We start from the raw sequence: 27538 nt of genomic DNA, 5'->3' as shown, positions 1-27538 counted from the left end.
TTTGCTTGGGGTTTGGAGGTTTTGGAGCTATCTGACCAGAGCTACAGTTTGTTAGTTTAAGCTACAATAAGGCAGGCCATTTATATGCAAAAGCTGCTGTGTGGAGGTTGGGTGGGTTTATAGATTGTGAGGGGCAGGGTCTCAGGGAGTCACTAGGCTAGAGCGTGGCAAACAGCAATGGCTGCAATTCAGCCCTCTCTGCATTTCCCTGTTTCCAAGTCCCCGCATCTCGTACTCCAGTGCAGTAAGCAATGAGTGCTGGGCACACCTCTGCAAGAAAGTCACCCTTACTTTCTGACCTGATGGCAGATAGTCCAGCTTCTCCCCGTAGGAGTTTGGGTTCCCAGCATCTCCCCAGTAACTGGAGTTCAGAGTAATAGGGAGCTTGTCTCCCTTCGGGGTTGAAAAAAGCAGCCCACCCAGTCACTTGTCTCCAGCCCGATTCACGCGCCTCCATACCTCAGCTTTTCAGCGCTTGTGCACGTCTCAATGCTCTTTTCTATTTCCTTCTAGTTGTAGAACTTCCACTCAGCCAGCTTTCCCATGGTTCTGGGTGATAAACGTTTTGTCTTTTAGTTGTAGTTTTGAAATTGTTGTGCTAGGCAGCAATTTAGGTGTTTACCTATGCTGCTATCTTGGTTTCTCCTGACCATTGATTTTTATTGAGTTGCTACTATGTTTTATACATTTCATACATTATCTCTGATCCTTACAGCAAATGGATGAGTAAATATTGTTATTCCTATTTTACAGATAAGGAATTTGTGGTTCAGAGAGGTGAAGCCACTTGCTCAAGGGCACACAGAGATAGGTTCAAATTGTACTCTTTCCATTTTGCCTCACTGTCTCCCAATTATGTGATAAATGGAGGATTAGACTGTGCTGATTCATTGATTGCTGACAAGTTGATCAGGGAATATGAGGCATGAAGGGCTACTCCTTAGATAGAGAGTGAGGAGCTTGGACTACTTACTCATGGTATGATTTATGACCATGAACCATTACCTTCTCTCTGGTAACCTGGAATAAGATGCTGGGGATGTATGCTCAGTCCTCTACTTGCCATAGATTCCACTTCCTATACCCACATTTACATAAAAAGAACCATATCCTATATGATTTCATTTATCATGATCTAAAGCAGTTCTAACAAAACAACAGAGAAGGAAAATACCATTCAATATATTAGAGTGAAAAAACCAGTTAGCCATTTAGGGAAAAATATTTTTTCTATCTATTCTATTTATCTTTATCAACACAATGTTGATAACGAATTAAATGTTATCCTATATTTAAAAAAAGTGTAATATGCAAATTGGCCATCACTCCAATACACAAGATGGCTGCCCCCATGTGGACACAAGATGGCTGCCACAAAATGACCAGCAGAAGAGGGCAGTTGGGAAGGACCAGGCCTGCAAGGGAGGGCAGTTGTGGGCAATCAGTTCAGTAGGGGAGGGCAGCTGGGAGGGACCAGGCCTGCAAGGAAGGGCAGTTGGGGGCAATCAAGCCTGCAGTGAAGGGCAGTTAGGGGAGATCAAGCTGGCAGAGGAGGGATGTTGGGAACCAGGCCTTCAAGGGAGGGCAGTTAGGGGCAATCAGGATGTCAGGGGAGCAGTTAGGCATCAATCAGGCTGGCAGGCAGAAGAAGTTAGTGGCAATCAGGAAGAAAGGCAGGCAAGCAGTTGGGAGCCAGCAGTCCTGGATTGTGAGAGGGATGTCCCACTGCTCGTTTAGGCCTGATCCTAATAGGGTCCGGACTAAATGGGCAGTAGGACATCCTTCAAGGGGTCCCAGATTGGAGAGGGTGCAGGCTGGGCTGAGGGACACACACCCCCATGCATGAATTTCATGCACCGGGCCTCTCATTAAATAGAGTTTAATATTTAGCAGATCTTTAAACTGATGGTAGTTCTAAGCTTTGAGTTGACAAAAAATTACAGATTTGGCTATATAAAAATTTGAAACTTTGTACATAGAAAAATATAACCAAGAGAAAAATAACCAATTGGTAAAAATATATACCTCAAGTATGACAAGAAATGAACTTCTACAAAGCAGTCATGCAAGTCAATCAGAAAACATGTCCTCCAAAAATAAATGGATAGAGATACTTCACATAAGAGGAAATAGAACTAAACAAGCATATGGCAAAATGTTCAACCTCACTAGTGATTTCTTACAGTACAAATTAAAACATAATACAATAAAGAGAAGCAGTTACCAGGCTGGAACGAGTATAGTAAAATTGCAAGGAACCTCTGAGAAAGGCTTTTGGCAATACACACTTGTTGCTATCAAAGCGTTCAGACTCAACATAGTGCACCCTTTCTAATAGTTACTGCCAACAACTCCTATGGATTAGACACAGATGCACTGGTTCTCCCCAATGTGAGTCTCTAGCTCAGATCATGCACCTGAGTTCAGACCTGTGTCTATAAGACATCTCCAGTCGGCTGTTCCCATTTCTCAATCCCATATCTCACACCAGACAGGCCTCCTCCTGTTCCCAGTGAATGTACCACTGAATCACTGAGCCAGAAAATCAGGAATCAGCCTAATTACCTCCATGTCCCTCACCCCTGCACATCCATCACTTCCAATCATATCCTGGCAATACTTCATCTGCAATGTCTTTGAATCTGCCCTCTCCTCCAGACCCCACATTCACAAACCAGGGTTTCACAATTCTGTTTCTTGCTTGTATTGCTTAAATAGCCCTGACCCATTTCATCCAAGCCACTCACACTTCCTTCAAACCATCTACAAGGAGCAGTCAGAGTTATCTTTCTAAAGCACAAAGTTGATCTTGTCCTTAAAATCTTTCAATGGCTCCCCATTGTCTACCTACATGTTCAAGTCCATGGGTCTTAAAATTTAGCAGCTCACTGTGTTCCAAACTGCCTCACCACCATGTTTTCTCCAATGAGCTTCTCCTGGCCTTCTACCACCACCCAATTTGCCTCTCCCATTAAAATGTGAATTCCTTGAAAGCAGGAACTAAATCTTTATCATCTCTACAGAGCTCAACACAGAGTAGGTTGGATGAAGGAATGAGTTTATTCTCATGAAATCATGTGACTGAAGGGAAAGTCATATGAAGAAAACATCACTGTAGCAATATTCATAATAAAGAAAAAGTGCAAAAAACTAAATGTTCAACAATAGCGAACTTTTATTAATTATGGGACATCCATTTAATGGAATGTGATGCAGGTGTTAAAATACTAATTCTGAAGCTTATGTTGCAACTCAGAAAGTATTTGTAATGTAATAAAAGTAGAATAGAACATAGTATGTAGCTAGGATTAAAATTATGTAAAAGTATGCACGCATACAAACATCAGAATGAGAACAGGAACAAGTGAATACAGATGATGTGTTTAAGGTGTTTGGGGAAGTACTGTTTGTGATTTTCTTAGCTTTTTCCAGATTTCATTTATTGTCATTAAAATGTCATTTGTGCTTAAATGCAAATTGACAGAGGAAAAAATATACTGAAACGGGTGCTTTAATTTCCTCAAGTCCTTTGATAAGCTGTGGTACAAACACAAACCACTGACCTGGTAGACAAGAAACCAACCCCCCACCCAACCCCGATTTTTAATTAGCTGTGTGATCTTGATTAAGTAATATCTGCAGCTGTGAGCAGCCATTTCTCTTAGCCTGTCTAGCTGGAAGTCCCGTGATTATTCCTGGCTCCCAAATCAACTCTCATCAATTCTCTTAGCAGTACCACCATCTTCCCAGTGCCCTCAGACTGAAAACTTCAGAATTAACTTTCCATTGTCTCACCATCTCCACTCTCTCCCTAATCCTCAGCTCCAGTCTGTTGCCTGTTCCTTTGAATAATCATTTATAGCATGCTTTACTATGGACCTGATTCTAGACAAAGAGTCCTTGCCCTCTTAGTTGATACTGTCTGGTTGGAAAATGCTAACAATGTTTCTCTGTCTTGCTTCTTTGTAGACTACTGAAGGGTAGAGTGGAGGGCAGAGACAGAGACATATAAAACAGAACTTTGAGTTAGGAGCTTGTCCCCGTGGTGGGAGGAGTTCAGGAACAGACTGGATGTTCTCAGGGATAGTAGAGTAAGACCTGGTACAATGAGTTAGATCAGCGTTTTTCAACCGCTATTCCGTGGCACACTAGTGTGCCGCAAGATGTTGCCTGGTGTGCCGTAGGTGCAGACAAGACAAGAATTTTATAATTTTTCACTATTTTGTTTACTTAATATTTCATAATAAAGTAATTATAAAATACTTTCTTTGTGTTTATTTGATTCCTATTCAAGAGAATTACTTTATATATAGTCAATATAGGCACAGAGTTAAATTTTTTAACATTTTCTAATGGTGGTGTGCCTCGTGATTTTTTTCATGAAACAAGTGTGCCTTTGCCCAAAAAAGGCTGGAAAACACTGAGTTAGATATTAACTCAATTTATGCATTTAACTAGTATTTACCAAGTGCTGGACATAATGCCAAGCTCTCTGTTAGGTAGCAAAGGACCTGCTCAGATGAATTAGGGCAGGCTTTGTCATAGAGTTGCTCACAATCTAGTGGAGGACAGACAAGGAAATCAGTCATTACAGCCCAATATACTAAGTGCTGTCATGGAATTTGAACCGAGGGTTCTGGGGCAGAAAAATGTAGGATTGACCCTGCCTAGAGGCCTGGGGCCTCACAGAGCCAGAGGGACTAGAACTGTGTTTATCTCCAAAGATGAAGAGATTAAGGGCCCAGGATGGGGGTTGAGTTGTCCATAGTCCTTCCAAGGTGAGGAATCATCAGGTCCACAGGCCTGAAGCTAGAAAGCTTTTTCAGAGCAGTAATTGTTTGGAATGGCTTAGGCTTTGAGGTTTGGAATGGGTGAAGGGAGCAATGGATTTCCAGGCACAGGAGGCAGCAGGTGACCGGCAGAGGGAATCCAGGAAGGAGGGTCAAGGGAGTTTCAAAGTAGGGAAATCACATGATCGACTGAGTTTTAGTTAAATAATCAAATGGTCTCTAATGTCCCTTCTCTTCCCTGAGATTTTGTAAGTGCCAAATGTGTTGTATAGGAAGCAGGGGCAGGACACCAAGGTTCAAGGAGGGTTCCTGCACTTTCACCCTCTCAGCAATCTTCAGAGAAGCAAGGGAGATAAAAAAAAAAATGGTTCTTCCCAACTTATAGTATGGGCAGATGGGCTGGCTCTAGAGAACTGGGAAGAAGAGGCAGACCAAATATGTTTAAGAAATATTAGCCCGGCTAGTGTAGCTCACTGGTTGAGGATCGACCTATGATCTAGGTCATGGTTCAATTCCCTGTCAGGGCACATACTGGGGTTGTAGCCTCGATTCCCAGTGTGGGGCATGCAAGAGGCTCATCATTGATGCTTCCATCTTTCTCTCCCTCTCCCTTCCTCTCTGAAATCAATAAAAATATATTTTAACAATAAATAATATTAAATATTAATTAAAATGCATTCTATTGTTTGTACAATCATGTGTATGTGCACCTTAAAGTAGCCTCGCTTTGCACTCTACTAGAAGGCAGGAAGTTTGTCTAGCTCATCTTGGCATTTGTAGCACCTAACCCAGAACCAAGTGCCTCAGAGGAGGAGGAAGGGAGGGGAAAAGAGGGAGGAGATTGCTTTTAGGAAACCTCCCTTTTTCAGAGGTCCTTCCCAAGCTCCGGATCTAAGTCCTCTCACCAGCAGGTGGCAAGATAGTCCCTGCTCTCCTTAAAAGGGTGGGGTGGGCGGAGCATTCAAGGTCGGCGCGCGCAGCCTCCGATCCTTTTTTCTTGCTACACCGGAAAGAGGCGGTCCTCTTTCTTTGCCTAGAGCAGCCATGGTAAGACAACTTTTTTGCGAGCTCTTGGGATACCATCAGCCTCCATCCTCCCAGGGCCAGGACTGTCCGGGGTTTCGGTGCCCCCGCAGGGAGTGGCCGGGTGGAGGCAAACGGAGTATGGCCTGCATGGTTGGCCCAGGCGGGCTGGAGAGCGAGGGAGGAGGTGATCGGTGGCTCCAGCGGGAAGGCCTTGGTCTCTGGCATGCCACGCGTACTTCCCCGGCCGGGAGGATCAACTTTCTAATCAGACCGGGGCCTTGGATGGACCTGGAGGGCCAGGGCTGGTGGGCAGCGGCTGCAACAGGCAAAAAAAGATTTTTTTCGTCATTGTCTTTTGGGCACGGCCTTACTTTGTGAACTGAGGCCAGTAAGCATCTGTACACAGCAATAGACTTCCACATGTTATAGTGAAAGCCAGTGTCAGCTTTTGGCTTTAAAGTAAGAGTAAGGGGGAGCAGCTATTGGCACATGGTTGTGCTGAGGTCAGGTTCATCGCGCACTAGACGCTCATGTTGGGGAAACTTTTCTATTTGATTAACAAGTAGAAGCACAAATTGGATCCAGGTCCACATTTCTCTTGCTGGCTGGCTGTGTGCCAAGAAGTCCAACCCCTGTCCATTTCACCAGTATAGTGTCGTAGAAAAAGTAAAAGTTCCGAGAAGCAAACACTTAAGCAGTACCATGAAAATACTTACAAAACTCTTCCTCAGGCTCGTGGTCCCAAGAAGCATCTGAAGCGTGTAGCAGCTCCAAAGCATTGGATGCTGGATAAACTGACCGGTGTGTTTGTAAGTATCATATTGTAATTATGTTTCAATGGGCAGTTTTATTGAGCTACAATTGACATAATTTAAGGGACATATTGTATACTGTTTCCTTTGTGTTTTAATAACTTTAGTTGATTTCATAGAGGAAAGGAGAGAGAGAGAATCATAAATAGGCTGCCTCCTGCACGCCCCCCCTGATGGGCGGGTCAAGCCCAGGATCCTTCAGTGTGCAGGCAGACGCTCTATCCACTGATCCAAACTGGCTAGGGCTACTATTTCCTTTAAGTAATGTTTCTTGCAGTGCCTCCCATAAGATTTCTGTGCCTCATTTATTCCACATAGTACACTTGGACTCAGATCCATGTGTTCTTCACAGGCCTGGTCCTTTGAAGTTGGGGGGGGGTACCTCTTGTTGACCTAAATTGCAGGGGGGTTGGTAGACAGTGTAGTGTCTAGGTTCGTGGTCATCAAACTGCGGCGTGGCCCCTTGAGTGTGACTCTTCCATAAAATACCACAGCCTGTTTTGAAGTGGCATTAGAAGAAGTTTAAAAAATTTGGCTCTCAAAAGAAATTTCAATTGTTGTACTGTTGATATTTGGTTCTTGTTGACTAATGAGTTTGCTGACCACTGGTCAAGGTAATGGATCTCAGGATTTGGAAGGTGGATTTGTATGAATCCCAACAATAAATAGCTTGAGAGGGTGTTTTTTAAAATCATTTTTACAGGCTCCTCGGCCATCTACCGGTCCCCACAAGCTGAGAGAATGTCTCCCTCTCATCATTTTCTTAAGGAACAGACTTAAGTATGCTCTAACTGGAGATGAAGTAAAGAAGATCTGCATGCAGCGGTTTATTAAGATTGATGGCAAGGTCCGAACCGATATAACCTACCCTGCTGGTTTTATGGGTAAGTGGTTAGTACTTGGCTCCTTAAAACATTAAATAGCTCTCATCATTAGCCTTAGGAATCCATGTTGTTGTTTTAAATGGGAACCTCTTTTTTTCCCCCTTACTGTAGTATAGTTAATGCAGCATGAGATAGTGGGGTCACTATAGTAACCTTGGTTACTGTTTGATATCAGATGTCATCAGCATTGACAAGACTGGAGAGAATTTCCGCCTGATCTATGACACTAAGGGCCGCTTTGCTGTTCATCGTATTACACCTGAGGAGGCCAAGGTGAGTGCAAGCAGAATGGGTTTTCATTCAGTAAAATTAAGTACATGGCTGGTCTATTGGGATGAGATACGTAAATTAAGGTTATTTAAAATCTTGTATCTGGAAATGTCCAGTTAACAATTTGGTTAAATTCTATCATATATGTGATTTCCTGTTGTTATTAAAAGCATTTCTAATAGCTATATAGCAGTCTGTTGCTGGATGTCTAATAATTGACCCCCATTTTAAGTTAACATTCTCAACAGATTTTCTTTTTTTATGACAGAAATAAATTCTGATTAGACATTGGTTGTTTATCAAATTTGTTATGGTTGTTTACACAAAGTTTTATGGTTTCTTGAATTATTGGCTGTAAATGAAGGTTGATTTGTGTGATTCAACTCCTAACTTCCTTAGCTGCCTTGTTATTGGTAGGCTGGAGGGGATGCATGTCCATGACAAGGGGGTGATTTGATTTACTTTAAAATGTCAGGAAATGATAAATCCAAAGCTGAAACATTTTGTGAGGTATTTGTTGATTGGATTAACTTCTAATGCAATTGCAGTTCTTGAGACACTCAGTTGTGATGCAGAAGGAGCCAGTAAGAGGCTCTTTCTAGGAATGGTGAGGGAAGAATTCAGGGGCTCCATGAAGCTTAAAACAGCCTGGAGAAAGGAGGGTGATCAGCCCACTCCACGGAGGAATTAGGATTTATGGTGCCCTCGTGCCTTGGATTTAACATGGGTGCATTGCTGTTAGAAAAATCCCATGGTGACACTAGCCTAGAGAGAGGGGCAGTGTACAAGATAAATTTGTGGAGGGTGGCAAGAAAAATCAAGGACATATTCTGCTGTAGTTCGAGAAACCTATGTAGGGCTATTGCCTTTGGCTGCTAATTATATTTTTTAACCTGGCGACTTCTGGCTTTGTAAGAACCTTTTTGTCCATTGTGGAGCATGGAGCATGTGCACTAGACTAAGTGAGGCTAACCTTTGTGTATTTCTAGTACAAGTTGTGCAAAGTGAGGAAGATCTTTGTGGGCACAAAAGGAATCCCTCATCTGGTAACTCATGATGCTCGCACCATCCGCTACCCTGATCCCCTCATCAAGGTGAACGACACCATTCAGATCGATTTGGAGACTGGCAAAATTACTGATTTCATCAAGTTTGACACTGGTAAGCAACCTATACACTACCTGGGCATCTCTTTAAACCCCAGCTATAAGAGCTGTTTAGGTTTTTTTGTTTTGTTTCATCACCATTTATCCCTTCTGTGCCGTCTTCCCTGCAGGAGCTGTTCTTTGCTTTTCTTTTCCCCACCCTAACCCCCTTTTAAAAAATATTTTTATCAATTACACTTAATCAGTCATCACTTGCACAGGGCCTGGGTACAGAGCATTTGTTGAGTCTTCCAGGTAATTCCCAAACACCTAGTTAGCAACAGAACCTAGATGTCTTTTGTTGTAGTAAGGGAAACTGGAGAGTGTAGCTACTCTAATGCCCAGTATTTTTACTTGTAAGGCCCCAATGCTCAGAATATTCTGGGTGGCTGAAGTGAGGTCTGGCATAGCACATTCTCAGGCCTGTTCTAGATGTATCAAAACTGCCCTATCTGTGGAAACAGCTTTGAGGGCTGGGCAGGTAAGTCTGGTGGAAAAGCAAGCCAGCCTCTTTGTAATAAGAGCTCTTGTTAATGCTGTCATTGTGCCTTGGAAGAACAGCATAGCCTAGGTGAGACTCAGGGAGGGCCTGGCAAGGTGAGTGCAGGAGAGTTCACACTTGTTAGGTGTGCTGCAGGAGGGATGGGAGAAATGTTAAGAGGCCTGGCTTGGGTAACATTTCCACAGAAGTAAATTTGAATGAGAGAAGGGATTAATGAATTTAACACCTGTCTCTGTCATGTAATACACTGGGTTGTAATAGCAGATTATTCCTTCTTGCCTAGGTAACTTGTGCATGGTAACCGGAGGTGCTAACCTGGGAAGAATTGGCGTGATCACCAACAGGGAGAGGCACCCTGGTTCTTTTGACGTAGTTCATGTGAAAGATGCCAATGGCAACAGCTTTGCCACCCGGCTCTCCAACATTTTTGTAATTGGCAAAGTAAGTCTTGGGTTTCCCTTCTCTCTAGACCAGGAAAAACGTGTAAATGCAGGTATTGCTGGGATTGCAGCTCCTGATGGACTGGCTGTGCAGATGCTAGTGTGAAGCCTCTTCTGGGATAGGGCTCACATAGAGCGGGGTTGGGCAGACCTGTGCTTTTTCAGTGTTGTAGAATTGGGGGGGGGGGGGTCGCAGATCATCTTGGTTGGTGAAAAGTGCCAATGATGATCAGCTTTGTAGTTTGCATTTATGTATATGGGCAGCAGGTTTAGGGAATGGCTCCAAGTAGGGCATGTTTCTGAAAAAACAGCATCCAACTGAAGACTTCTTTGCTATTGCTAAGTGCTCTCACAAGCAGGCTTCTGTTCCTTTAATTGAGATGACAAGTGTGCTGAACTGCTAATGGAGTTGGTGTATGGCAGGTTTTGATTCTTGTTTTCTCCTTCAGGGCAACAAACCATGGATTTCCCTACCCCGTGGAAAGGGTATCCGCCTCACCATTGCTGAAGAGAGAGACAAGAGACTGGCGGCCAAACAGAGCAGTGGGTGAAGTGAACTCTAGGTAACATGATTGGAAAAGTCTTTGTACTTTATTAAAGATAATACAGCATGATGAATTGCCTTTTTGGTATGAGAGGGTTGGGGAAAAGAAAATCAGTGCCTTCCTTTATCTTTGGTCTTCCTGCCACTGCCATCAATTCCAACCTCAGAGGTCTCTGCAAAACAGAAAGTGTGTGGAAAATAAACTTGTTCCTACTTCCTTACTGTGTAGTGTCAGGTGGGACTTCACTGCCAAACTCCAAAAGTGTCCCTGTTGTAAGGTGTGCCAGGTCCTATACCTGTTCATCCCAAGCCCTGGATCTCCTCCAAGAATTATTGTGCCTTTTGCTGTTAGCCTTCTCAACCAGCAATTATTCCCATTACTCTAAGTATGCCTTGCAAAAACCAAAAGCCATAGCCAGGCTCCTCAACTATCCCATTCATTTAACGTCATTATTTGCTGCAATCTACGCAGGCTTCCTAAATCATCCCACCATGACAGGTTTGGGGTTGAAAAACTTTTACATATTTCTCCATCTGAGGCATGAGTGTGCCAAGACACTGTATATTTAACTGGGGTTGTCTAGTGGTATTCTTGGTTCCCAGGCCTGTGGTTCAGAGAAGAGGCCTGCTAAGGAAATGGCTTGGCCCTTGGCTGAGTCAAGAGTGGCAGAATACTTTTTCCTGGATACTAACTGATAGGCTGGCCATCTTACACAATGGGAATTGGTGCGTTCAGCTGCAGTTTTCTCACATCACCAGTTTTTTTTAAGACATTTTTAATTTTATTAGCAACTAAACCCATTGTAGGAAAGGTTTCCATCCTAACGCTAGATCATGTCAATAGACTCAGCCAAAGTGGCTTGTATCAGAATGAGCTACAAGTTTCCAAATAAAATAGCTCTGTGTAGGGCTTTTCAAGGCTTCCAGTTTGATTCTTAACAGCCTTTATGGATCATCTCAGCAAGGAGGCAGACATGGTCCCAAAATGAAACAAGCAGAATTTGGCAGGGTGGCCTCATGCTCCCATCAGAGGGCAACACAACTTTGAGAACATTCAAACACAAACATCTAGGACTTGTGTAGTGCTTCATATAGTTTACAACTGACCTCTTGGTTTTTTAAATTTTAGTTCTCATCTGAAGAAATTTTTTCATTGATTTTTAGAGAGAAATATTAATTGCTTGCCTCCTGTAAATACCTGGACTGGAGATGGAATCTACCTTATCTGATGTATGGAAGAACACTCCAGCCAGCTGAGCCACCCAACAAGGGCCCATCTTGAGTTTTTTTAATATCCAAATCCTGTGTTCTTGGTGCTAAACCACAAAGTGATATCCATCCCACAGCTTCCAGAATTTGCCATGACATGATTGATGCCCGTCTATCCAATCATCTGTCATGGCAAATTCCACTTTACCAGTTACTCAGGCCAAACACTGGACATGTCCTTGACATGTTTCCTTTTATCATGCTCCACATATAACCCTGTTAGCTTTACCTTCAAAATATATGTAGAATCCATATTTGGTGGTGTTTAGGAATTATTAATTTTCTGTGTAATCAAGTCATCTTTCATAGATACTGAAGGATTTGCAGAAGAAATGAGAAGCAATCTGGAATTGCTTTTAAAATCTAGTGGGTGATCAATAAAAATTGTCCATGTACTTATAATGTTAAAACTGAGTAATGGGTACATGGGGTTCATTACACTGATTGCTCTATTTCTATATGTGTTTGATATTTTTCATAATAAACTTATAAAAGAAGCAAATAGTATGGTGTCTTCCCTTCTTCCCAAATGAATTTGGACCACTTATTGCCAGCATTGCTACCACCTTGGTGTGAGCTGCCAAACAACTCTTTGCCTATATTGTAGAATATCAATTTTAAACCTTTTTCATCTTATGGCACACATAAACTAAAATTTGTGGCAGACCAAAAATTATATATTTTGCTGATCTAACCCCCCAAAAAAGGATGTAACTGATTGGTTTACAAAGATTAATGATCTACCATTTTTACACCAATGATACTTTTTAAAAAGTCAGGCGCCCAGCACAGCTGGGGTGGTTCAATGGTTGTGCCTATGAACCAGGAGATCACTTGGATTCCTGGTCAGGCTCGATCCCCAAAAGGAGGCAGCTGATTGATGTTTATATCTCCCTCTTACTGAAGTCAATAAAAACATTTTCTTTAAAAATCAGGTGCCTATACAAGTATATAAGGATTTCTGGTACCAAGAATTAATCAGACGAAACCTAATTATGTGACCAATAAGATGGAACTATATAGTGCAAGATGGCATTCATACCGACAACCATTGTTATGGTGGCTATTGTCATTTTCTTTTTTTTTCTTTTTTAATATATTTATTGATTTTGTACAGAGGAAGGGAGAGAGATACAGAGTTAGAAACATCGATGAGGATGAGAGAGAGTCATCAATCAGCTGCCTCTTGCACACCCCCTACTGGGGATATGCCCGCAACCAAGGTACATGCCCTTGACCGGAATCGAACCTGAGACCCTTCAGTCCCCAAGCTGACGCTCTATCCATTGAGCCAAGCTGGTTTCAGCTGTTGTCATTTTCTTATTTGACAACCTAAAGGAAAAGAGATTAGTGACCCTGACTAAATAGACAGGTGTTGCATGTTTTAAAAATTATTGTGGCACACCTGTTGGAAATTGCTGGATTAGAGCATTGCCCCTGGCTGGTCTGGCTTTCATCCTTGCCCCAATACAGACTCAACCCAACAGCCAGAGGCATCCTGTTTAAAGTGTGTAAGTCAGGTCAAGTCACAACATAGAGCCCCTGATAGCTCCTGTCTCACAGACTAAAACCCACAGTTATCACAAGGCCCTATGAGGCCCTCACAATCTGGCCTCTGACCTAATCTATTACTACTTTACTCCAGCTCAATCTGTTCCAGCCACACTGGCCTCCTGCTGTTTCTTGACCATGAGAGGTACTCTCCTGTCTAAGCACCTTGCACTGACTCCTTTTGTAATACATGTAGTTTACAGGATGAATATTCTCAAATATATGGAGAAGTCAAAAGAGTAGAACGATGAACACCTATGTAGACATCAGCTAGATTCCATAATGGCTTTATTTTTCTACCGGAGGCCCAGTGCACAAAATTTGTGCATGGGGGATAAGAGGGGAGATGTCCCTCACCCCAGCCTGCAACTCTCCAATCTGGGACCCCTCAAGGGATGTCCGACTGCCCATTTAGGCCCGATCCCTGCTGGCTAACAACCACTTGCCTACCTGCCAGCCTGATCACCCTTGAACCACTCCCCTGCCAGCCCGATTGCCCCTAACTGCCCTCCCTTGCCAGCCTGGTCACCCCCAACTGCCCTCCCTTGCAGGCCTGGTTGCCCCTAACCGCCCCTGCAGGCCTGGTTGCCCCTAACCGCCCCTGTAGGCCTAGTTGCCCCCAACTGCCCTCCCCTGCAGGCCTGGTCCCCCCCACATTCCCTCCCTTGCCAGCTTGGTTGCACCTAAGTGCCCTCCCTTGCCAGCCTGGTTGCCCCTAACTATCCTTCCCTGACAGCCTGGTTGCCTCCAACTGCCCTCCCCTGCAGGCCCAGTCCGCCCCTAACTGCCCTCCTCTGCAGACCTAGTTGCCCCCAACTGTCCTCCCCTGCAGGCCTGGTCCAGCTCCCAACTGCCTTCCCCTGCAGGCCCCATCACCCCAACTGCCCTCCCCTGCAGGCCTGGTTCCCCCCAACTGCCTTCCCCTGCAGGTCCAGTTGCCCCTAATTGCCCTCCCCTGCCAGCCCGGTTGCCCCCAACTGTCCTCACCTGCAGACCTGGTCAACCCCAACTGCTGTCCATCTTGTGGTGGCCATCTTGTGTCCACATGGGGGTGGCCATCTTGTGTGTTGGAGTGATGGTCATTTTGCATATTACCTCTTTATTATATAGGATGTAGACATGAACACACACACCTATTTTTCTGAACCCTTTGAAAGTAAGTTGCAGGCATGAACTTGATTTTCCTAATGCCAAGAGATGACAAGTGCTGGCTCCAAGATGCTCCACCTACGGAGTTAATTTCCATGTTACCTTGGGTATAAAATAGATCCCAGGAAAGATGCTATCTTTTCAGGTATGACCTTTCCATCCTGAATCAGGGGAATCTATTCATCTGCCCCAGGTTGTTGGGCCTGGAAAATTCCCCAGATCCAAAGGTCAATCCTAAAGCCCAAAGAGAGGATAAAAAATGAAAAGTTTTGCTCTGCGGAGGCAGGAGTTTGTGGACTGATTTTCTCTACCATTCTTACTTCTGAGAATGTTGTACTGTTTGAACAACAAATAATAATAACAAATAATGTTCCCAGGAGACAACCAACAGCATAATAATAATAATAGTAACAACAACAACAGAAAGCAGAAACTTCCCAAAAGCCAACAGCTTTTCAGTTTATTCCCGGGACTTTTCTAGGGATATGCTCATGTATTTTCCTTAGCTTTTCTAGCAGTGGTGAACATGTGTAATCAGTAATGTGCTGATAAATGGTAACAACTAGCTCCATGGGAAAAAGTGTGTGTGTGTGTGTGTGTGTGTGTGTATAGGTTTAGTATAAATTCTGATATAAGGATATATAAGACAATTTATAAATAATAATAAAGTAGGCAATACTCTTTACTATGAATTCCATATAGCCAATTGATTGTCACAGAATGCTTTTATTGATTTTTGCCAACTTCTTGTATCCTACAGTTATGTAGTTCTGACAAGAGTGTTCATTGATATTTTTGTTTGCGGTAATAAATAGGGCAAAAGTGAAATAAGGCTGTATGTTAGAACTTTACTTGTTTGTCAATGATTTGAGCAACTATTTTGCTGAGTCAGATCATAGTTTTTTATTTTTATTTTTTTATCTTTATTTTTTATATATTTTATTGATTTTTTACGGAGAGGAAGGGAGAAGGACAGAGAGGCAGAAACATCGATGAGAAACATCAACCAGCCGCCTCCTGCACATCCCCCACCGGGGATGTGCCCACAACCAATGTACATGTCCTTGACCGGAATGGAATCTGGGACCCTTCAGTCCGCAGAATGACCTCCATCCACTGAGCCAAACTGGTTTCGGCCGGATAATAGTTTTTTAATACCAAGAGAATATTTCCTTAATTTTTTGTACTACTGTGTTTCACCAAAAATAAGACATCCTCCAAAATAAGATCTACTTACAGATTTCCTTCTGAGTGAAATATAAGGTATCTCCCCGAAAATAAGGCCCCCCCTAGGCTAAACGTGAGAGATTTGGTCCACTGATTCTGAAAGAAATGGAGTCACAAGAAATTCACCAGGAAATTCAGGAATTGGATTGTTATGATGATGTTCCAGAAGATGATGACATGATTGTCATTGAAAAATGAGTAAATTCTTGATACTGTAGGATTCACAGTTTGTCTGGTTTGTGTTGACAACTACCGTACTACTGTACTGTATACAGGTAATAAATTTCCTTTATTTTCATTTAACAATAAATGTGTACCGTATTCTTCTTCATGGAAAAATAAGACATCCCCTGAAAATAAGACCTAGTGCATCTTTGGGAGCAAAAATTAATATAAGACACTGTCTTATTTTCGGGGAAACAGGGTACTCACAATATAATGGTTGTAAGACAATTCTAAGAATATTTTCTCCATCACTTCCTAAACAATCGACAAAATCATCAAGTGCTGATTTGTAGTGTTTACCAATTCCCATGGCCCACTGCAAGCTACTGCCATGAGGTCACTAAACAGGGAGCTGGGAAGAGCACAGAGCGATGAGTTTTTAGTATTTACTTATTACCTTTGTATTTAATATAATTTACTTAATTTTAGGTCTATTGTTATTTTTTAAATAATTTAAATGTTTATATAGCTTATATATTTAATAATGGCTGATTTGAACAAGTGGCTCAAAATATTCCTGAAAAGTTAACAATTGGTTCCCATGAGCTGGTATGAGCCAGTTCCAGCACACTCCCACCCAAGTCTTCCCTCTATACACTGCAGCCCAATCCCTAGAACCCAACTCAAATTGTGTCATGTCTCCAACATGTCTTCAAATGCACTGTCCGTAGAATCAGGTCCAAATTCCTCTGCTAGCCTGCAAGCTCTCCCCAGTGCGATACTAAGCCATACTCTCAATAGAAGGACAACACAGCAGCCCCCAACTCCAGGTCTCTGTTTGCCAGGACTTCTTTCTGGGGTGTCAGACCCACATAGTTACCTGGACATCTCTTGGATGGTCCCCAGACATGTCAAATTCAGCATGTCCCAAATAGAGCTCATCATTTTCCACTCCCTTCCTCTCCTCTCTAATTTTCTTTTATGTCCTCATATTTACTTTGTTCCCATTTCTCTTCACATACTATTTTCTTCCAGACAATTTTTTTCCACTCCATCCCCTGCTTAACCCCTTCCCTACCTTTTTTCGAGCTGACTCTCACCCATCCTTTAAGTCTCAGCTAAGATGTTGCTTTCTTTGAGAAACCTCTGGGAAGGTTAGGGGCCAATAGCACACCATTTCCTTCTTTGTCCATCATAGATTTTTCTGCACTGTATTAAAATTGTCTATTTAATTGTCTGTCTTCCCCAAAAGAGTATGAGGCCCATAGGGCTAATCTTGATCGCCACTATACCCCAAGTAGCTAGCCCAGTTACTGGCACATTGTGGATGCTAAACAAATGAATAAATGAATAAATGAGAAGTATAGCCTGCAGTTCCCTTACAAAACCTCCTCTCTACATGTCTTGTACTTTTTCACTCCCTCTCCCCCCCAAAACTATAGTTTTTGCTTTTGCTTAAGGGGACAAGGTCAGAAAATGTCACCTTCTGAAATTGGAGCTAATAAAATCAGCACTGAATGGATGAGATCAGCCATCTGCAAAGTAATCCACTTTAAGTGTTGGTTTGTAAATATAGTACCAATGGACAAGTGTGCTTCTCGGGTCTCTATGGTGACCAGCATATTGCCACAGGCTGGGAATCTGCCAAATATCAAGAAAGTGATAATGTCAATCAATTGTAACCAGATTTCTAGAGATAATGCTGTATGAGCAGCAGGGCCCTTATCTATATGGGGTCTTGGAAAGAATTGAGCCAAAGAGCAACACATTTTCCATGTTTGATCATCATCAGGTGCGACATGCAGACCTTTGAAGTTTATAAAGCATCTCCGTGTGCCACATTAGTGACTCTTCATGGTGACTCCGCCAAGTGGGCCTTATTTGGCCCTTTACAGAAGACAAAAATAAAGTTCAGGGAAGTGAATCAACATGCCCTATCTCAATGCACACACCTTCACTAAGCCCACACAGAGTGAAGGGGTTGTGAAATCAAAGACAGAAATATCTCTAAGGCAATGATAGAAAGTTCTTGCAGTGACCCAGGTGGTCAATCTTCTGGCTTTGGTTCAGTCTGAGTCTGTGCTCAGCAGCTTTTAGCTTTGAAGAGGTTTAGCTTAGAGGGTGGGGGATTGGTGGAGAGGATTGCTGCCAGGTTAGTCTCTTGTTCACTCGGCAAACATTTATTGGCCAACTACTATGTGCCCAGCAGTGCTAAAAGCTGGGAATAAAGTGATGAATGAGACAGAGTTCCTTGCCAAGATGATGGCCTAATCCAGGAGTCTGACAAGTAAATAATTACAAATATGATGTAATAGAAGCTCTATAAAGGAAGCACAAGGTGCTCTGGGGGCCTATAGAAGAGATACCTACATTGATCTGGGGGAGGGTTTGAAAGGTTTTCCAGAGGAATTGATGTCTGAGCCCATAATGAAAGGGAATTCACAGTACAAAAAGGGGCTAGAGAAATCAATGGATGAGTACAGAAAAACTTTCCAGGAACAGAGAGTAAGAAAGCTGGGGTGGGGGGCAAGAGTGTGTAGTAATAAAAGCAAGGGAAGTCAGATGGGGAGGGTTGTGACAGGTGAGGCTGAAGTGATAATCATAAAGTCCAAATATATAATAGTAACATATATAACAAGATCCATAATATTATTCACAATGATTCATCAGTTGATTAAATAAATAATTTATGTGGCTGGTATCAATACCTTTATAGAGCAGTGTGAGGAGACGAGATCAACTCCGGGACCTAGCAAAGCCTGTGTGCTGCGCATCCCTGCGTCCCACCCAGACGTCCCACCGCCATCGCCATCATGCCCAAGAGAAAGGCTGAAGGGGATGCTAAAGGAGATAAAGCCAAGGTGAAGGACGAACCACAGAGATCTGCCAGGTTATCAGCTAAACCTGCTCCTCTAAAGCCAGAGCCCAAGCCTAAAAAGGTCCCTGCAAAGAAGGGAGAGAAGGTACCGAAAGGGAAAAAGGGGAAAGCTGATGCTGGCAAAGATGGGAATAATCCTGCAGAAAATGGAGATGCCAAAACAGACCAGGCACAGAAAGCTGAAGGCACTGGAGATGCCAAGTGAAGTGTGTGCATTTTTAATAACTGTATTTCTGGTGACTGTGCAGTTTGAAATACTGTTTTTTGTCAAGTTTTCTAAAAATGCAGAATTTTGTTTTACTTTTTTTTTTTAAGCTATGTTGTTAGCACACAGAACACTTCATTGTTATTTTGTGGGAAAGGACATATAGTACTAATAGAATGTCTCCAAAGCTGGACTGACATGGGGGGAAATACCTTTCCCTTCTAGTTTTGAGAAACTTCCTCTTGGTTCCTGGGAGGAGGGATCTCTTGATGTTGACACACATTAGCCATCTTGGCACAAACACTTCATCATGTGGAAAAACTAAAATTCGTTTTTATGTCCTTTTCTCCCTCTCCACTTTAAGCATAGACTTTGGCTGTCTTAAGCCCAGAGACCTATTGGGACCTGACCCAAAAAAAAAATGGATTGCCAGTATGTTGGGCAACTTGGACTTTCCAGTGTCACCACTGAGATGGCATTCCTCAAAAGAGCAGCAGTTCCTTTATAGATTGTGGATCTACAGATTGATCTTCTCTGCCATTTTCATTTCATTTCCTGAAAGTCAAGGTCAGCTTGTGAAAAGTTGTTAAACAACATGCTTAATGTGAAATGTCAACCCTCACTCTAAACTTTCCTTGTTCAGAGCATCAGATGAAAACTTCATTGGGTTTTATAGTGGCTTTCTGATTTTGGTAGTTCATTGAAGAAAGGAGTTTGAAAATTGTTGTATACTATTAACAATTGTCTGCCCATGTCCTGCCTGAAATACCATGATTGTTTATGAAAAGTATCTTTAATAAAGCTGGATATAGTTTTAAAAAAACCTTTATAATAATAAGATCTAACTTGCAGTGGATGATTCAACTGCTTCCTTGCAGAACACTACAATGCACTATCTCCTCTCACCCTCACAACAAACCTACTTTACAAATGAAAGAAATTTGCAGGTTAGAAAGGTTAAGAAGTATAGCAAAAGTCACATTGGTGGCCCATCTGGCATCAGGATCTAGGTTTGATATAGACTCCAGAACCCATCCTGAAAAATGGCTTGCTTAATAATAAGCGCCACACCTCATCAGATATATATATATAGATAGATAGATAGATAGATAATAGATATATAGATATATAGATATATAGATATATAGATATATAGATATATAGATATATAGATATATAGATATATAGATATATATAGATATATAGATATATGAATTTAGACTTAATCCTAAGAGAAATAAAGTCATCAAAGAGTTTTGGGCAAGGAAGATATATATATATATATATATATATATATATATATATATATATATATATATAATTTTTTTTAACTCACCCTAGCTGTGGGGTGGAGGATTAACTAGAAAGGGAAGAAAAAGGCAGAGTGGGCAGGGGAAGGCTTTTGCTTTTTACTTCATTAGATGGTGGTGGCTTAAACTAGAGAGGGGTGGTAGAGGTACAAAGAGGGATTCATGAGATATATAGAAGGTCACATTTACAGGTCCTGGTGCATGATGGGATGTGGGACTGAGGGCAAGGAAAACTTAAGGAAAACTCCTGGGGTTCAGGCTTAAGCATATGGATAAATAGCAGAGCCATTCCTTGAGAGGAGGAACATGGAAGGAGAAAGAGGTTCCGACATCCATTGAATTCACAGCGCAGGTGGAGTTCAAGGTCCATGAGAGACACTAAGGATAAGAGCTCTGGGAGATAGCGGAAGAGATATTTCTAGAGCTCTAAGAGGAAGTCTGGACCAGTCATCAGGATAAAGAAGCTGATTCCAGCCGTAAAAGAATGAGGTCTCCCAGATGTGTCTAATGAGAAAGGCACGGGCAGGTGCACATCTCTGTTTGAAAGAGGGCAAGGTAAAAAAGGTCTGTTAGGCACTACAAAAGGTCTGCTTCTTCCTATGGGAGGAGACAGCTGGCAAACCTGATACAGAGCTGACCCTTCAACTCCTTGAATTGAAAGGACCTTTGGAAGGTATTTAGTTCAAACCTCTCACTTACAGGTGCCTCCCTAAACAGAACCAATGCCAGTTTGAGCACTAGTATATTTTGCAATGAGGATGAGGGCTTGGGCCTAGGTCTCCAGCCATGGGAAAGTCTATCTAAAGTTAATCCCACTCTCTTAATGCATCCCAGTCAGTGCTTAGAATACAAAATTCTCACATGTGTGACAAGAGACAGTATAGTACAGCAATTAAGCATATGACCTTTGCAGCAAGATTGCCTGTGTTAAAAAACTCCACCAACATTCACTAGCTGTTCAACACTAGGCAAATCAATTCACCTTCCTTCCCAATTCTCAGCTTTCCCATCTGTAAAATGGGGGATAATAGTTGTAACAACCTCGCAGGGTTTGTTCCAAGGATAAAATAAATTAGAACATTCCCTGGCAGGTAGAAACCTCTATTGAGTGTTAGCTGATTCTGGCCAACGAAAATGTGTCTGACTCATTACAGTTTCCAAATCCATATTCTCCAGAGCCAGATTGTTCAATAAAAATGCTTATGACATGCATGGCTGGTGTTGCTCAGTAGTTTAGCATCTACCCATGAGCTGGTTTTGCCAGGTTGCAGGCTCAATCCCTATTGGCGTGCAGGAGGCAGCTGATCAATAATTCTCTCTTATAATTGATGTTCCTATCTCTCACTACCTCTCATTTCCTCTCTGAAACCAATAAAAACTTATTTTGAAATGCTTAGGGCATTTAGAAAGCTGGAACAACAACAAAACGTTCTGGGAAAAGAATATGATAGTTGGTATTTCCAAGAATTCTACCAGAGTAGCCATCACAGGAAAAATCCAAACTTGGTCAAACTTTGTTCCCCTTATTACAGTTTGATATAAATTTTCCTCTGAGTTACCTAATGATAGCATTGAATATGGAGGGGGGACAGGGATCAAGGTAGAATTCACATCTTTTCAGCACTTAGAACTTCTGAGTCATAGTTTCAGATAATCCCATTTGAGCCTCTCATCAAGCCTGTGAAGAAGGTGTCATTATATTCTTTGTAGAGGTGGAAAATAAGGCTCAGAGAAGTAAAAATCACAACTTAACAGGGATGGGGCTGGATGGGAACCCAGGCAGCCTACTGTCAAAACCTCCCATGAGGTGGTGTGTGTGTGTTTGGTATTCGTGGTTCAGGTCGGGGGCAGGGCACTGTCCTTGACAAGGGCTGATTGGTCTCATGTAAGTCAATTCATGATTTGGGGCAAGGGGGCCCTGGTGGCAGGCCCCAGGCCAGAAGGCAAAGATGACTCTTGAGGCCTTTTGGAAAGCCCACCCTCATTGGGGGCCATATGTTCACAATCAGTGTGTGTATAGGTAGAGGGATGAGGACTGTCCTGGCTAGTAGCCAAACCAGATGTTTATTGTGTGACTTCACACAGCACAGAGCTCAGTAACCCCTAGCTATACTAGGAATTTGTGTGCCATAGTTACAACCAGCTAAATGTAGCGAGACCCTCGAGGATATGAAAAATGAGCAACTAGAAATTAAGCATACACTGACTGAAATAAAAATAATATACAGATATCCAACAGCAGACTAGAGGAACATAAGAATCAAGCCAAAGATTTGAAAAACAAAGAAGCAAAACACACCTAACTGGAAAAGCAAAAAGAAAAAAGAATCCAAAAATTTGAAGATAGTGTAAGAAGCCTCTGGGACAACTTCAAGCATATCAGCATCTGAATTATGGGGGTTCCAGAAGAAGAAAGAGAGCAAGATACTGAAAACCTATTTGAAGAAATAATGACTGTAAACTTCTCCCACCTGGTGAAAGAAATAGACTTACAAGTCCAGGAAGCACACAGAACCCCAAACAAAAGGAATCCAAAGAGGACCACACTAAGACATCATAATTAAAATGCTAAGAGCAAAAGACAGAGAGAATCTTACAAGCAGCAAGAGAAAAACAGTTACCTACAGGGAGCAGCCATATGACTGTCAGCTGATTTCTCAACAGAAACTATGCAGGCCAGATAGGAGTGGTAAGAAATATTCAAAATGATGAATAGCAAGAACCTACAACCAAGATTACTCTACCCAGCAAACCTATCATTCAGAATTGAAGGTCAGATAAAGAGCTTCACAGATAAGAAAAAACTAAAGGAGTTCATCACTGCCAAACCAGTATTATACGAAATGCTTAAAGGTATTCTTTAAGAAGAGGAGGAAGAAGAAAAAGGTAAAGATAAATACATATTATGAACAACAAATACATATCTATCAACAAGTGAATCTAAAAATCAAGTGAATTAAAAAACATGAGGAACAGAATAAACTGATGAGTATAATAGAATCAGGGGCATAGAAAGGGAGTAGACTGACAATTCTCAGGGGGCAAGGAGTTGGGGAGTGCAGGAAGAGACTGGACACAAATTGTACACCTATGGAGGAGGACATTAGGGGGAGGTAAAAGCAGAGGGTGGGTGGGAACTGGGTGGAGGAAAGCTATAGGGGGAAAGTAGAAACAATTGTAATAATCTGAACAATAAAGATTTATTAAATTAAAAAAATACCGGTAAGATGAAAACCAAAAGCCGAAACTGGTTTAGTTCAGTGGATAGAGCATTGGCCTGCAGACTGAAGGGTCCTGGGTTTGATTCCAGGCAAGGGCATATACCTTGGTTGCGGGCACATCCCCAGTAGGGGTGTGCAAGAGGCAACTGATCGATGATTCTCTCTCATTGATGTTTCTAACTCTCTATTTATCTCTCTTCCTCTCTATAATACACACACACACACACACACACACACACACACACACACACACGTAATACCATAATCAATAAAGAAAAAAAAAGAAAAAAAATGAAAACCAATAAAAAGAACTTGCAAAGGGAACCAGAAAAATCCTTATTTGGTAGACAAAGAAGGTAAAAACATAAATACCGGAAACTTCCTATGGGACTTCCCAGAATTTGAGAGACATTTTCTTTTGTGCCTGCATGTAATAATAATAATAAATAATAATAATAATAATAATAATAATAATAATAATAAATATAACACCATCACTCTAGGCGTTGCTTGGTTCTTCTCTGGCTTTCCGTAACATTAATGGTTACCTGACTGAGAAATAACCATGCTTGGCCTTTGGTCTCTTGTGAACAGGCCAGGTTTGGGGACCTGGGGAGCCTGATAGGCCTCCAAGAGGCACCGCCCTGCTGATTTAGCAGAATTGAACCGGGGGACTCCGAGAGCTCCCAGACCTCAGCCCAGGACCCAGCCAGCATCTGGAGAGAGTGGATGGACACTTCTGGACCTGTCAACAGAATCGGTAAGGTAGGGGTCCTTATCAGTCAGGCCCACTCTGAGTGAGTAGAAGGGGGAGCTAGATCACCTCCCTGGAAGTCATAGGACTTCTTCAGGCAAATTAATCAGTAGTCAGGTGGACTGTTTAAACTCTGGGTAACATTTACTATAGCACCAAAAGAACTAAGATATCTAGAAATAAACTTAGCCGGAATCAGTTTGGCTCAGTGGATAGAGTGTCGGTCTACGGGCTGAAAGGTCCCAGGTTCAATTCTGGTCAAGGGCATGTACCTTGGTTGCAGGCACATCTCCAGTAGGGGATGTGCAAGATGCAGCTGATCGATGATTCTCTCTCATCGATGTTTCTAACTCTCTATCCCTCTCTCTTCCTCTCTGTAAAAAAATCAATAAAATATATTTTAAAAATAATAATAGAAATAAACTTAACTAAGGAGGTAAAAGACTTGTACACGGAAAACTACAGGACACTGAAAAAAATGATAGAGGAAGACATAAACAGATGAAAGAACATACTGTGTTTATGGATTGGTAGAATCAACATCATCAAAATGTCCATTCTACCCAAAGCAATCTATAGATTCAATGCAATCCCCATTAAAATACCAACAGCATATTTCACAGACCTAGAACGAATTTTTCCAAAAATTCATCTGGAATAAAAAAAGACCCTGAATAGCCACAACAATCCTGAGAAAGGAGAACAAAGTAGGTGGTAGCTCAATACCAGATCTTAAACTGTATTACAAAGCCACTCTTCTCAAACAGCCTGGTACTGGAACAAGAAAAGACATATAGACCAATGGAACAGAACAGAGAACCTAGAAATCAACCCAAGCCACTATGCTCAACTAATATTTGACAAAGAAGGCATGAACATACAATGGAATTAAGACAGTCTTCCTCTAACCAGTTTGGCTCAGTGGATAGAGCCTCGGCTTGCAGACTGAAAGGTCCCAGGTTTGATTCCGGTCAAGGGCATGTTCCTGGGTTGTGGGCACATCCCCAGTAGGAAGTGTGCAGGAGGCAGCTGATCGATTTTTCTCTCCCATCGATGTTTCTATCTCTCTATCTCTCTCCCTCTTTGTAAGAAAAATCAATAAAACATATATTTTAAAAAAAGACAGTGTCTTCTATAAATGGTGTTGGGAAAATTGGACAAATACATGCAAAAAAACGAAACTAGACCACCAACTTACACCATACATAAAATAAACTCAAAATGGATAAAAGGTTTAAACATAAGACGGGAAACCATAAAAATACTAGAGGAAACCACAGGCAGCAAAATCTCAGACATTCTTAGGGTAATGGAAACTAAAGAGAAAATAAATAAGTGGGTCTACATAAAAATAAAAAGCATTTGCACAGCAAAAGAAACCATCAACAAAACAATAAGAGAGAACATATTTGGCAATATTATCACTAAAAAGAATTTAATCTCCAACATTTAGAGGAAACTCATACAACTTAACAAAAGGAAGATAAACAACCCAATAAAAAAATGGGCAATGGACCTAAATAGAACCTTTTTGAAAGAAGACAGAAGGAAGGCCAAGAGACACATGAAAACATGCTCAAAGTCACTAATCATCCCAGAGTTGCAAATCAAAATGACAATAAGATACCATCTCATATCTGTCAGAATGGCTATCATCAACAAATCAACAAATTACAAATGGTGGAGAGGATGCAGAGAAAAAGGAACCCTTGTGCACTGCTGGTGGGAATGCAGACTGGTGCAGCCACTGTGGAGAACAGTATGGAGTTTCCTCAAAAAACTGAAAATGGAACTCCCATTTGATCTAGTGATCCCACTTCTAGAAATATATCCAAAGAAACTTGATACACTAATTAGGAAGGATATGTGCACACTTATGTTTATAGCAGCACAATTTACCATAGCTAAGATTTGGAAACAGCCTAAGTGTCCATCAGCAGATGAGTGATGGTACATCTACAGAATGGAATACTATGCTTTGGTAAAAAAGGAGTTCTTACCATTTGCAACAGCATGGATGGAACTGGAGAGTATTATGCTAAGTGAAATAAACCAGTCAGAGAAAGATAAATATCACGTGATCTCACTCATTTATGGAATATAATGAACAACATAAACTGATTAACAAAAACAGATCCAGATATAGAGAAACATTGATCAGACCATCAAAACTCAGAGGGAAGGTAGGGGAGAGTGGGGGTAAAGGGGAAGAGATCAACCAAAGTACTTGTATACATGCATATAAGCCTAACCAATGGACACAGACAACAGGGAGATGAAGGCACGATTGGGAGAGGGGGATAATGGGGGAATAAGGACACATATGTAACACCTTAATCAATAAAGAGATTAAAAAAAATAAACTCGGTAAATATCTGGTAGAAGTATAAAACTCTGTCTGATGTATAACTCTGTCTGATGTGGGACTCTGGAGGGAGTGAATTTGGATTCAATTGAGCAATTATGAGTTCACTCCGCTGTTTGTTTGTGTGGGACTAGCCAATTTGCTACCAAGAATCATAACTGGATGCAGTCTTAACTCCTCCGGTAGGTTCTCACCAAGATGTTGGTCGAGAATTCTGTTCTGGGGCATGGGTGCCAGGAGAGCCCCCACGCCCATATGGGGAGCTGGGCATTGTTTCATGTATCTGCTCGGCTTCAGTCTGGGCTAGTCTACTGAGAAAATGTGAGTACGGATGTTTGTCTGTCTTGGCATAATTATCTGCTCATTTAACTGGTCTATGTGAAGGGAAAGCTACTTTGTGTCTTCTGGCTATACACATGAGAGTATTTGTTACCTCTTTCTATTGTTTACTTTGTATAAAGATAGGGCAGACACGCTGAGATGAAATGCAAAAGTCTCTAGCAGCTGCGAGATTTATTTTTCTCAGAGTTCTTTGCTCTCCGTCAGAGAGGGAATCAGCCCACTTAGCTAATGAAATTTCTGTCTATGTTTGTGTACTAGGGCTTTTGGATTTCTCTGTGATTTTGCTGTATTAGTTTGAAATTTGGGAATTCTGGGGTTAATTTAAAGGTATAAATCTGGAAGGAAGAGTGGCTGTTACAGAGAGAAGACCTTAAATGTAAAAAGCCTAAATACACAGGATCTCAGACTATTTGTCGTGTTTCAGGACAGAGTAAATGGTTAATGTAAAAAAAGGGGGAAGTGTCTGCAGTTAACTATGAAGCAAGGAGTTAGGTTTTTGTTGATTTTTACTGGCTGCAGTCTGCTCTGCTGGCTTAGAGGTCTGGCCCATGGTCTTATCTGAACTACACTAGATTCAAGGTCACAAGTTTCCTGCAAGCAAAATTAATCTTTATCTGCCCTGGTTTATTCTTTTTAACCCTTTCTATACTAAATTAGACCAATACAATATACTTGAAATTACATAAGAA

The 27538-nt window shown here is 41.8% G+C and overlaps 2 protein-coding genes across 2 annotated transcripts; both read left to right on the top strand.

Annotated features, from left to right (window-relative positions):
* Positions 1-362: 362 nt before the first annotated feature.
* On the top strand, positions 363-19672 carry LOC118704110 (non-histone chromosomal protein HMG-17-like). The gene is made up of 2 exons (XM_036411416.1): positions 363-373; positions 18533-19672. Exon 2 carries the CDS (start codon positions 18588-18590, stop codon positions 18855-18857), a length of 270 nt encoding a protein of 89 aa, XP_036267309.1. The 5' UTR covers positions 363-373; positions 18533-18587; the 3' UTR covers positions 18858-19672.
* Positions 5806-10483, top strand: RPS4X (ribosomal protein S4 X-linked). Its single transcript, XM_036411415.1, has 7 exons — positions 5806-5837; positions 6548-6625; positions 7332-7512; positions 7688-7785; positions 8772-8943; positions 9713-9870; positions 10319-10483. Exons 1-7 carry the CDS (start codon positions 5835-5837, stop codon positions 10418-10420), a joined length of 792 nt encoding a protein of 263 aa, XP_036267308.1. The 5' UTR covers positions 5806-5834; the 3' UTR covers positions 10421-10483.
* Positions 19673-27538: the final 7866 nt, after the last annotated feature.

Source organism: Pipistrellus kuhlii, unplaced genomic scaffold, assembly GCF_014108245.1.
Source record: "Pipistrellus kuhlii isolate mPipKuh1 unplaced genomic scaffold, mPipKuh1.p scaffold_m20_p_40, whole genome shotgun sequence".
NCBI classification, from domain to species: domain Eukaryota; kingdom Metazoa; phylum Chordata; class Mammalia; order Chiroptera; family Vespertilionidae; genus Pipistrellus; species Pipistrellus kuhlii.
The sequence above is the reverse complement of the archived record's forward strand: the minus strand, read 5'-3'. Positions and strand labels throughout refer to the sequence as shown.

What these genes read in the sequence shown, in the direction of transcription:
- RPS4X (XM_036411415.1), top strand. An exon ending in ATAAACTGACCGGTGTGTTT is followed by an intron (nt 6,626 to 7,331) that starts GTAAGTATCATA and finishes TCATTTTTACAG; the next exon opens with GCTCCTCGGCCATCTACCGG. An exon ending in TTTCATCAAGTTTGACACTG is followed by an intron (nt 8,944 to 9,712) that starts GTAAGCAACCTA and finishes CTTCTTGCCTAG; the next exon opens with GTAACTTGTGCATGGTAACC.
- LOC118704110 (XM_036411416.1), top strand. Translation starts at nt 18,588, where the DNA reads ATGCCCAAGAGAAAGGCTGAAGGGGATGCTAAAGGAGATAAAGCCAAG.